This window comes from Pithys albifrons, chromosome 15 (assembly GCF_047495875.1).
Source record: "Pithys albifrons albifrons isolate INPA30051 chromosome 15, PitAlb_v1, whole genome shotgun sequence".
Lineage (NCBI taxonomy): Eukaryota > Metazoa > Chordata > Aves > Passeriformes > Thamnophilidae > Pithys > Pithys albifrons.
The window spans coordinates 17,782,910-17,795,317 of NC_092472.1; the positions used below are offsets into that span (position 1 = coordinate 17,782,910).

The 12,408-nt window shown below is 52.1% G+C and overlaps 1 protein-coding gene across 6 annotated transcripts in view; it reads right to left on the reverse strand.

The window, feature by feature from the left end:
- Window positions 1–1,006: 1,006 nt before the first annotated feature.
- TCF7 (transcription factor 7) overlaps window positions 1,007–12,408 on the reverse strand; it is a 75,467-nt gene continuing 64,065 nt past the window's right edge. For 4 of the 6 annotated variants that reach the window (XM_071570657.1, XM_071570655.1, XM_071570656.1 and 1 more), the window contains 3 exons: window positions 11,668–11,716; window positions 9,603–9,675; window positions 1,007–5,477 (listed from right to left, as the gene is read on the reverse strand). In XM_071570657.1, the coding sequence (XP_071426758.1) occupies window positions 5,123–5,477; window positions 9,603–9,675; window positions 11,668–11,716 (477 nt within the window). In that variant the 3' untranslated portion in view covers window positions 1,007–5,122. The remainder of the gene's footprint in view (window positions 5,478–9,602; window positions 9,676–11,667; window positions 11,717–12,408) is intronic. The other 2 variants (XM_071570659.1, XM_071570658.1) reach the window with 1 other exon arrangement.

The window sequence follows — 12,408 nt, forward strand, 5'->3', positions numbered from 1 at the left end:
GGAAGAGGCAGTTTGTCTTCCCCATTGCATTGCTCCTGCTCATGCCATAAGCACAGCTGTGATACAACTTGCCAGTTCTTAGAGCAACTGGCCCGAGGCCCAGCCTATGGTGGCCCAACACTGCAGTGGAGGAGCCCTGGCCGGGCTCCCCAGGGGGCTGTGGGCACTCAGGGAGCCCCGGCCGGGCTCTCCAGGGGGCTGTGGGCACTCAGGGAGCCCCGGCCGGGCTCTCCAGGGGGCTGTGGGCACTCAGGGAGCCCCGGCTGAGCTCTCCAGGGGGCTGTGGGTACTGAGGCAGCTCTAGAGGGGCAGGATGGATGGGCTGCTCTGTGGCAACAGATTTGTAGTGCTCTCAGGAGGCTTGGTGTACTTAGGATTCCATACTGCTTATTTTCTCTCATTGAAATTCCCCTCCAGTAGTGACTCGGACTCATATTCTGTGGCTGCCTGGCCTGGATGGCAGCTGGAGAACTTGGGGTTTTGGGTTTTTTTCTCTCTCTCCAGTGCCATTACTGCTCTGCTGTAGAGAAGGACACTGGGGAGGTGCTGAGACAGCTTGGGCTGCCATGTGGCTGCTGCCTGCCCTTCCTGCTCCAACACACCCCAGCTGGGAACGCTGAAATTCCCAAAGGGGACACACACACACAAACATTGATTTCCCACTGTTACACTTTCAGTTGCTGTTTAACTTGTCTGGTGCTTCCTTAACGTTGTTTTTTCCAAAGCCATGGCATGATCAGGGCTCAGGCTCTGCTTGGCTGAAGGGATTAAGTGTTGGGGGTAGGGAGAGGGAAGGCTGAGTGTCAGTGGGGATTGTAGAAAAGGTATTTCTTCTTACTCTTGCTTTACTATTTCAGTCTTACCCATTGAAGACTAGTGGTAGTTATTCTAAAAACTACTTATACATCCAAATGCTGAAGGGAAACAAAAAAAAAGGCAAGCAGGAGTTCTCTTCAATGCTAAGAAAGTGATTTGAGAGTTTGATAGGATTATAACTTCCAGTGGCCTCCTTTGAACAGCCAGTCTGGCAATTACTTTATTTATAAAGCTATAAACATATTTTGAACATAAAAGCCAAAAAATACAAACTCAGTGAAGTAAAAAAAGTACAACAAATGATGGATAGTCATTGGACAAATGAAAGTACAGCTGCAAAACATTTATCCCTGCTACATACACACAGTGGTTTTACTTGGTTTAATGAAGTGGTACTTCCAGGACTTCCACATTCCAATTGATTTCAGGAGTTCAAATACCTATTTCAGGAAGAGTTAAAATTGCTGTAAAATAACTAAAAAAAAATTCTTGTTGAGATAAAAACGTAAGGGCAAAGTTTTCCTTCTCTTAAAAAAGAATAATAACACAAAATAGCAACACTTCATATAGCAGTTCTAAAGACAGGGTTTTTTTGGTATTAATGGAAGTAACTTTGTTTTGGCATCAGTTATCAGCCCTGGGGCATGGAACAGAAATCTGTCCTGCTGTTTTGTCTTGGAAAGTGGCAGCTTAAAGATATCTTTGCTGTGTTTTGGAGTAAAAATAAGTGAGTTGTCTCTGCTGCCCCAGTATAAACTGCTTCCAGTCTCACAGGTGGCTGTTGTGAGCTCATGCTGTGGGCGAGGTCTGGCTGCAAACCTGTGTGTGCAGAGCAGAGCACGGGCAGGAAGGGTGTGGGTGTGAGTGCTCTGGCTCTGGGGCCCTGGAAATGCTCCCATGCCACGAGGGCAGAGGAAAGGCTCCTGGAGAGGGCAGTGGTGCCTTTCCCCAAGGAGATTTGGCAGGAAGAGGGTGGAATAAGGAGGCTGTAACACAGGTGGGCCTTTTGCTGCTCGGGGCAGGGACCACAGCCCTGTGTGGGGGCCAGGGGAGCCTTGAGATAAGTGGGGCAAGTCCCAGAGGGTGTGAGATGGGTGAGGGCTCCTCTGCCAGCCTGACAGTGATCAGGGCCCTCCCCTCACACCTGCTGCTTCCTTTATCCCTGCCCTTGCTCTGCTGTGCAGTTCCCTCCTCCATCCCACCCCAGCCCCACACCCAGCTGGGGGCACAGCAGGGCACGGGGGCTGCTCTGTCACCTGGGGTGCTCCAGGAGGTGACACCTGTACAGCACCTTAAAGCAGAGGGGCTCAGGGACAGCTGCTGAGCTGAGACATGGCCATGGTTATTTTAAGCTTTTTTTTGTGTGTGTGTTTTAATTTTTTTTTTTAAATCAAATGATTAAAGAGGCCATGTCAGATCTGGCAAGAGTCTGCTGAGTTCCTCTGGTCAGCACTGGAACATGCTGTTGGCTAAGCTTGCTAAAATAATTTAAAATGAGCAAATTGCATGTTGATCCAGTGCTGAGTAATTAACCCTCCGAGTGCAGTCAGGACAGGAGTGCACAGCTGGCATTGGATCAGGTAATGCTACTTCTCCAAGGGTTAAAATGATTCCAGCTTTAAAATGACTCTCTGCAAACCTGTCAGGTTTGTGCACGTGGCTTTCAGTCAGTGCTTCTGAAGTTACATTTACACAGGAGAGGAATAAAGCAATAAGATCTTTTAACCTAAAACCAGAAATAAAAAAAATCTACACTGCTATAAGCAAAACTACCTAAATAAAGGGAATAAACCCAAAGCTGCTCTACAGACTAATAGGTTTGGCTTTTTTTTTTAATTTTAAATCTTTGAGGCATAAACTTGTTTAAAAAGTTTTTTAGTCCAATGTAAAAAATTAGGGTTTGTGTTTTTGCATTAAGAAAAAAATATAAAAATATTTTGTACATTATAAAGGTCATCTTAAATTTCTTCCACTCTTACAATAATATTACCACATAATTGTAATCAGTACTCCAGAACCCATCTATCAAATAGGAAAAAAATAGACCCCCTCTCCCTCTGTGTGATATCATTTTTCTCTTCATCAATCTGGAATATATTTCTTTCAAGCAGGAAAAAAGTTGCACTGGTCCAGATTGTGGTCTCTGTGAGAAGTCTGTAAAGCTGAAGTAAATCCAGAACTTGGAATTACTTGGGATTTACTTTGGTTCAGGGAGATCATAATCTGTCCACAGTGTTTTTGTTTATCAAACTCAAAATATAAATACACCACCAGACATTTTCAAGTGGAGAGAACACATCAACATTTGGCATCATCGTGGGGGTGGAGGGAGAATCCTTTAGAAACAGCTAGAATAAGGTTTTTTTAAAAAGTTACACACTGAGTCATGAAAAACAAGGTTCTGATCTCACAGGGGTGGGCACAGAGGGATGGATGCCTGCAGGGGAGTGCTGCTCTGCCCTGGGGACACCTGCTCACACCTGTCCCCACTGCCCTGCTCACCACAGGGGGTGGCTGGGCCAGCGGGGGCCTTGCCCTTGGGCCAGCAGGATCCTCAGCCCTGGGCCAGCAGGGGCCTTGCCCTTGGGCCAGCAGGATCCTCAGGATCCTCAGCCCATGGGCCAGCAGGATTCTCAGCCCTGACCAACATGGTCCTTGGCCATGAGCCAGCAGGATGCTCAGGATCTCAGAATCCTCAGCCCTGGGCCAGCATGGTCCCTACCCATGGGCCAGCAGGATGCTCAGGAGCTCAGAATCCTCAGCCCTGGGCCAGCAGCATCCTCAGGATCCTCAGCCCTGACCAGCATGGTCCTTGCCCATGAGCCAGCACAATCCTCAGCCCTGGGCCAGCATGGTCCCTACCCATGGGCCAGCAGGATGCTCAGGATCTCAGAATCCTCAGCCCTGGGCCAGCATGGTCCCTACCCATGGGCCAAGCAGGATGCTCAGGATCTCAGAATCCTCAGCCCTGGGCCAGCAGCATCCTCAGGATCCTCAGCCCTGACCAGCATGGTCCTTGCCCATGAGCCAGCACAATCCTCAGCCCTGGGCCAGCATGGTCCCTACCCATGGGCCAGCAGGATGCTCAGGATCTCAGAATCCTCAGCCCTGGGCCAGCATGGTCCCTACCCATGGGCCAGCAGGATGCTCAGGATCTCAGAATCCTCAGCCCTGGGCCAGCATGGTCCCTACCCATGGGCCAGCAGGATGCTCAGGATCTCAGAATCCTCAGCCCTGGGCCAGCATGGTCCCTACCCATGGGCCAGCAGGATGCTCAGGATCTCAGAATCCTCAGCCCTGGGCCAGCATGGTCCCTACCCATGGGCCAGCAGGATGCTCAGGAGCTCAGAATCCTCAGCCCTGGGCCAGCATGGTCCCTACCCATGGGCCAGCAGGATGCTCAGCATACTCAGCCCTGGGCCAGCATGGGCCTTGCCCTCGGCCCAGCCTGCTGCCCACCCAGAGGGGCAGGGTTAGGCCAGGGCTTACAGAATCTACAGAGTTTTTTGAGGCTTTGCTCAGCCTGCCTGGTGGGATCTGTGACACTCCACACCCCAAACAGCAGGGCAGCCCCTGCCCACTGTCCCGAGTGACCACCAGCCCTTCCAGCAGTCGGTCCGTGCCCGTGTCCGGCTGGTGCTGCGTGACCTTGGGATGGGACGTGTCTGCACAGACCTGCTGCCTGTAAACAACATCTCCCTGTTCTCAAACAAGAAATTCAGTAAATTCATCTCACTGGTTTGACCATTTCATTTCCCTGCGACCTGGTCAGATCAGAGCACCAGCATTGCTATGTTTACTTTTCAGACATTGGCTTTTAAAAAACGCTCCTATTCCAGCTTTTCCAGCTCCGTGGTGTCGTGGCTGGGAGAGATCTGGGACACTTTGAAGCAGCTCAGAGGGCAGGGAGTGGAAGCCGGGCTTGGATCGGGAGCATTTACCACCTACAGCAGCAGCAAGCTGGGGACTCGGCTCTGCCCTCTGCCACACTTGGAGATAATGCAGGAAAAACAAAACAAAACAAAACCCCAAACCAAAAAGAAAAAAGCAGCACAGGGCAGGGACAAAAGGCTTGTTTACTCATCAGCACTTTAAAGTTTGGCAAGTACTTATTTTTGACTTTTTTTTTTCTTTTTTGAAATTGCTTTTTTACCTTTATCACCCGCACCCTCCAAAATAAAAAACCCCAACCAGATGAGTTTTCCATCATCCTTAAGTGATCCTGTTGCCAAGCTTTGCGTGAGCAGGGGGTTGGTCCTTGTCCAGCGGCGTGCCCAGGGTTGTCCCCAGGGCCTGTCCCCAGGGACTATGTCCCCGCGGGGGCGCGGCTGTGCGCGGGGGCCGCGCCTGCGGAGCGCCGGGCGCTGGCTCTGGAGGGGCTGGCTCTGGAAGGGCCGGCTCTGGAGGGGCTGGGTCTGGAGGGATCGGCTCTGGAGGGGCCGGAGGCGGGCGGGAGGTGCGCGGAGACGGGCCGGGGGTCGGGCGGGTCGCGGAGCGCGGGGTCGGCGGGGGCTGCGAGCTGCTCTGCCGGGACGGCGGAGGGGATGCACCGGAGCGCGTCCGGAGGGGATGGAGGGGAGTCTATAGCACTTCCATCGGAAGAAACTGGGCTGGCACAGCGTCCTTCTCCTTGTAGGTACCGAATGCACTTCTTTTTCCTCCTGGAAGAGCGGGGAGAGAGCGCTCTGTGAGCAGCGAGGGAGGCACCGGCAGCCCCGGGAGCCGCCGGGCCGGCGGCGATTGCAGCGCTGCGGGGACACCGCTGGGCGGGGACAGGGACCGCGGGGAGCGCCCGGTGGGACAGGGAGCGATGGGACAGGGATCGTTGGGAAAGGGTTCAGTGGGAAAGGGATCGATGGGACAGGGTTCGATGGGAAAGGGATCGGTGGGAAAGGGATCGATGGGAAAGGGTTCGACGGGAAAGGGATCGATGGGAAAGGGTTCGATGGGAAAGGGATCGGTGGGAAAGGGATCGATGGGAAAGGGATCGGTGGGAAAGGGATCGATGGGAAGGGTTCGATGGGAAAGGGATCACAGGGAGAGGATCGGTGGGAAAGGAATCACAGCGAAAGGGTTCGATGGGAAAGAAACAGATGGTAAAGAAATCTCAGGAAACGATTTGTGGGAAAGGGATCACAGGGAATGGGATTGATGGGAAAGGGATCACAGGGAACGGGGTTCGTAGGGAAAGGGGTGTGAAGGGAAAGGGTTTGCCCACAACGACAGGAGAGGAGGAGGAGGAGGTCATAAAACCAGGAATAAATCAAAAAAGCAGTAATAAAAAATGAAAATAGCAAAAAAAGGAAAAATAATAAACCCCAAAATAATAAAAATCAAAAGTGGAAATAATAAAAATGAAGCCACATAAAATAAATTAATAATATAAATATTAACACTAAACACAACAATAATAATAAAACCTCAAACAAGAAGAAAAATCCAGCCAGGAGGCCATTCCTCAGCAGCCCCTCGAGGTCTGGGAGGCTGTGGGGACTGACAGTCTCACAAGCTCAGGACTAAAGCACTGCCCCCTGGGGGTGCCCCCTCCCTGCAGAGCCCATGAAGGACCCACAGGTGTCACACACCGTGGGCAGCAGTGCCAGGTGGGGCACTGCTGGGACACTGCCCTTCACACCAGGCCTGGCTTTTCTCACCTCAAAATCTGAAGGTCCCAAGAGCCCATTTCCCAGCACTTTCCTGGACTTGTGCACAGAATCGTCTACTTAGAACCACAGATGGGTTGAGTTGGAAGGGACCTTAAAGCTCAACCCATCCCACCCCCTGCCATGGGCAAGGACACCTCCCACTAAACCAGGTTGCTCCAAGCCCTGTCCAGCCTGACCTCAGGTCTCAGCTCTTCTTCCAGCAGCAGGAGCCCCTGCTCTCAGCTCTCTGTGCATCTCAGTGTATGTCCTGTACATTCCCACCTCCAGGACAACTCAGTGATGCAGCTGAGTGGAAAGTGCTCAACAGAGATCCAGGAAGAGGGAAGGAAATGGCCTGGGACTGGCTGGAGATGGTCTGAGACTGTCTGAGGTCCTGCTTTGGGTGCTGGGGCAGCCCCAAGGCCTTCAGAGGACTTACTGCTCCTCAGAGGGCAGATCAGCTTTAACCTGCTCACTGAGCTGAGGGAAAACCAGCCCTGACAGTGCTACTAGTCCTGCTTCAGCCCATGGGGTTCCTGGGCAGGAAATGTTTGCTGTGACCTTCCCCTTGGGATGTGACCTCTCCCTTAGAAGTGGAGCACAGGTACAAAATGCAATGTGGACAGCCCCTGACTGGGCAGAAAGATTTGCCAGGACCTGAATGGCCCTGCAATGGTGACAGACCCAGGCCCACACTCCCCTTTTGTGGAGTGTGACAGACAGAGCTCATCATCTGGGAAGGATTTACTGACCCAAGGGGGTTTCTCCAGGACAGTACCCCCCTGGGCTGTCCTCCCCCAGCCCTGTTCTTCTGGCAAGGAACCTGCTGGGAATGGGAATGTCCTGAAGAAACAGCATTTGAGAGCAGGGACCTCCCTGCACCCCTCCTGGAGAAGACATTCAGCTTTCCCATTTGTTTGGATGTTATAATTTGGGGGTCTCAGAAAAACAAATCACACCATTCTTGCTGTGTCTGGTTTTGGGCACAACTCCTCCACATCCCTTGCCAGTTCTGCTCAATATTTGCCCTGAGCTCCAGCTGTCATCTTGTACACCCAGATTGTTTTAACCACCCCTGGCTGTCCAGAGTCCCTCACGCTGTCTTGTCTGCACACACTCTTTGTTGAGCTGATTTTCCTTCTCTCTGTGTGACACATCCCTCATGCCACCTGCTGTGGGTCCTTCAGCACCTCGGTACAGATCCTCAAACAAAAGAGCTCTCAAGATGTCACCTTAATAGTAGTGAGGGGAGATGGTATTAATGGTAGATAATACCTCTGCTGGAGATGGTGGTAATGACTTTACAGCTCAGACAGGCAGAGGAACATCTCCCCCCCACCCAGCTCCCTGCCTTGGCTGCCTCATTTGAGGAAAACAGATCAAATGGAGAACTCACTAATGTGGGCACACACCTTTCTTTGATCTTCCTAATGAAAAACCAGGCAGTGGGAGGATGTGTATTAACTAGTCCAGTATTAAACATGACTTGCACTGGATGTGAACGAGAGCAGTGCCAGGTGCTGTCAGTGCCATCGTGAGCTGTGGTGACCCAATTAACGCGATAGGAACCACAATGGCCCCGCTGAACGGAGGGTTTAACTCGGAGGGTGTTCTCCATGGGTGGGGATTCCCTGGAGCAGACAAGCCGGAGGAGGAGCTGTGTTTCCCACAGACACCTCAGGAGCAGCCACAGGATGGGGTTTCAATGACCTGTTTAAGATGACATGAATCTGCCTCTCAATTCCTTGATTTGATTTAAAGTAACGGGGACACAAAGCAGGAGTGACACTGCAGGTTGCTGACAATGGACCCGCCGTGGGTTGTGCTGAGGTGGATGTCACACAGCTAAAGAGGTTTATCTCCCTCCCTCCAGGAACTTATCCCTCTCCCTGGAGGAACTACAGCACCCTGGAGTGTTTGCCCAGGGTGTGGGGAAGGAGGGAGAGCGCTCTGGAGCAGCAGCACCCACTCAGAACCAGTTAACCCCTGGTGTGGAGTGGGAATCCTCCTGGGGGAGCTGCTGTTGGCAGTGACCAGGGCAGGGAGGGCAGGAGAGTGTTAGTGCAGAGCAGCTCTGGCTGCCGCGGGTGGGGACGCAGGGGACACAGCAGAGCATGCCAAGGGCTCCGAGCACTCCAGCAGCCTGTGTTAACCGGGAAGCTGTGCAGAGAAGCTGAATTAAGAGCTGGAGTAGAGGCAGAACAAAGGCGAAGGAACTGCCTGAAGGGTACAGGCTGCAGGATGGAGGGGGCCCCCAACAGCCCCCTCCGGACATTCAGGTGTTAATGAGATGCTAAGGGAGCTCTGTCCAGATTCTTAATCACTTAAAAATGCTGCTTGATGACACTGTCTGGGGTGTAAAAGCTGAGCAGAGAGCTCTGCTGGTGTGGCACCCCAAGGTGCAGGAGGGACCTCACCTGGGGTTCAGCCTCAGGGACCAGAGCAAGGTCTGGGCCACATTTGGGCACCCTAAATGATTTTAGTCACTTCAGGCTGCAGTAAGGACATCAAGCAATACAGACCTTAAGACATTGCTATAAAAATGTGGTGCAAATCACAGACCTCTGTCTCCAGCACCCAGGGCCAGAATCCCCAGGAGCTTTCCCTGCCTGGCTGCCTTTGCAGCCCCCCTGAGCCAGGCAGCACTTGGCTGGTCACTGAGCTTTCCTTCTCCTGGCCAAGTCCATGCCCTGGGAGCCTGAGGGTCAGGGCATTGCACTGTTGTGCTGCTCGAGGCTGTCCCACCCCACCCGTGGGGGGAACTGCAAAATGTCAGGGTCAGGAAGAGCTGGCTCTTGAAATACACCATTAGCTCAGTTTAAGTAAGAGAAAGAAACCCACTAACTGCTGGCCCTGGGGTGCTATTCATGCGATTGGAAATCACTAACAGGGGGACAAAAGCCCCATGTCAGGGTCACAGAGGTGTCCACCCTGGAAATGAGATTTTACAGCCAGGGAAGTGCATCAGCTGAGGGACAGGTACAGCATTACACCAGCATTGCCCAGGGGGGTAAGAAACCCGGGGCACAGCCTGACCCTGGCAGCTCAGAGAACAGCTCTGAGGATGCTCAGAGACCATCCCAGCCCCGCCGGTGCGGGAGGAGCTGCCCCCTCTGCCCCGAGGGAGATGCCAATACACACCTGCACGGGCCGCACCAGTCCGTTTGTTGGTTGAGGCCAAAGCGAGCTCTGCATTTCTTAGGAGAGGCAGGATCTGAACACAGAAGCATGCGCGGCCAGAGTGGGCAAGGCAGAGGCACAAAGAGGAGGAGGAGCAGGAGGAAGAAAAGAGGCAACATCATTTTAGCCACTTGAACACACGACTAACAGACTATAATCCCATTTTTTTTCTGCTGGCACCACCTCTCCTGGAAAAAAGTGATCGTTAGGCAAATATCAGTGAGCACTGCTGGCAGCTGGAGGAGGTTTGGAAAACAGCTCTGGGAAACTGGGCAGCTACGGGGAAATTCACGGCTCTCCCAACTTTAGTTTGGAAAAGCTGCCAAATCCCAGAGGCACTCCCTGGCTCCTGTGCATCCTTACCTGCTCCCTGCCTTTCCAGCAGGGGCTGCCAGCGAGCTCGGACTGCGCACGGAAGAAAGAGGAGGAAACGATGCAGAAGCAGCTGAAAGCAGAGTTAGCACCAAGGAGAGCCAGGCCCAGGTTGTTCCACTCTGCCCCCCATCGTTCCCCTTCCAGTTCTAATGAAAAAGCTGTTCTCTGTGGCCTTTGCTAAAATGCTGCAGTTTTGCTGTTTAATTATGGGGCTCATTAGGGTGAAGCCCTATTTGCTCTCAGGCACATCATGTTTTTCTCCAGTGTTGTAACTGGGATTTGATCAGCACATTTCTGTGCTGGATTCAGCCTCCCTCTCTCAGCCTGTTGGTTCCAATCCATTATCATTTTTCTATCACACAGACAGGACATGTATAGGGATATACAAATACATATAGAAACACTACATATAAACCTAAAGGCTTGTATTCTCCTTCAGTCTAAATACTGAATCAGATCAATAGTGTTAATTAGACTGAAGGTATTACTGGGACACAGTCATGGAATTGCTTTTTATGGACAATTCAAGGATGTCATCCACTGGTGATTCATTAGATTAATGAGACAACCTGAACTTTCTGAATTACTGCAGGCTGGAGGATTCTGGTTGCACAGATGTGAGATCCACAGCAGTAACACCAGAGCTGGACTGCCATGTCCTACCCAACAGCTGAACTGCCCAGATGCAGCCAGATGTGCCCCTTGGGGTGCCCAGCTCAGGTGGGATGGGCCTCTGTGTGGGTGTGCAAGGCTGGGACAGCAACAGGCTGACCTGGCACTGTCCCCAGGGGGCATTTCTGGAGGGACAGGAGCAGTGTTTTGCTTGGAAAGCCAATATCATCATCTGGCTGACTCAGTTTCATCCAGAAGTAACTAAGAGAGATGAGCAGTAATGGACTGGTGAGCTGGAGAGTGGGAAAAGCTCACTGGGACTCTACAGGCAATCCCAGAATGGACACACTGGAAAAAACAGGCTGTCTCACTTCATGTATTTGTGATGCCACTCTGGGCAAGGACAGTCACTTGATGGCTTGTAATGAATATTTATTGGTACAGATATATTTATTCCTGATATGGGTTCAGAAATCAGCACAGGAATAGCCTTGGATTGTGAGGATGTGTGTGTGACCAGCTGAAATCTGCCAAAAGGGCCTTTTCTCATCAGCAGGGTGGTGCAGGGAGGAGGCTGGTACTGGGTTTATGGCTTTGCTTCAGCTCCAGGTTACTCTGAAATGAAACCCAAACCTGGAGTAGCCCCATGGGGGATTTTCAATCCTGTCACTGCATTTTGTCCCACACACAATGCTGATGCATTTGAGAGGAGTTTTCTTTAGTTAGTGACACCTGTAGGTCTGATGGGGACCTTCACCCTGGATGTTTCCAACAGATTAAGTTTAGTGATAGTTTATATGAAGTTATGCACTTGCCAAAATTGAATCTCTGCAGTTTTCACACACTACCATGTTCTAATTCAAGCATGCCTGTGAAACAGTCACAGAAATGTTAATTTGCCATGGCTTAAAAAGATCATTAATGTGTATTTCTTTAGTTATGCTCAGGAGAATAAAAGAACACACAGTAAAACACAACAACTGCTCTGGGCTCTCCCCTGGGAGCAGAAACAAGGGACGGCCACGGCCCACGCCTTTACCTGAGTTGGAATCTTGCTGCTTTTCCCGTGTCCGTCTCTTCTTTTTGCCCTGGAAAAGCAAAGGCAAGGCTGTTACCTGTGCCCCAGGAGGCCCAGGTGCTGTGCAGGGGCTGTGGGGCTGGGCTGGGGGTGGCAGCTGCCTCTGGGGGACTGGATCTGGTAAGAGCCACAGTGCTGCTGGCTCAGCCCGTTCTGGGGAGACCTGAACTGGGAAAGGCTGCAAAGGGACTGCTCAGGTTTATCTGTGAGGGCACCCCCTCCCCTCCCTCACTGTCTGCAAAGGGACTGCTCAGGTTTATCTGTGAGGGCACCCCCTCCCTTCCCTCACTGTCTGCAAAGGGACTGCTCAGGTTTATCTGTGAGGGCACCCCCTTCCCTCCCTCACTGTCTGCAAAGGGACTGCTCAGGTTTATCTGTGAGGGCACCCCCTCCCCTCCCTCACTGTCTGCAAAGGGACTGCTCAGGTTTATCTGTGAGGGCACCCCCTCCCTTGTCTCACTGTCCACTCCAATGCTCCTCACAGGAAACCCAGGAGGAGCAATCCAAGCAACCACCCAAGTGTGTGTCAGTGCACATGCCTTTGGCTGCTCCATCCCCTTCCCAACAGGCTCTCCCTGCTCTGCTTGGGGAGTCAGGGCCAGGCTGAGACCTGGATTGATGCTGCAGGCTGGGTCAGAAAGTGTCAGAGAAAGTGTTGGTGGATGGAAACCAGCTGGAATAAACCCAGCACCTCTGCCAGCT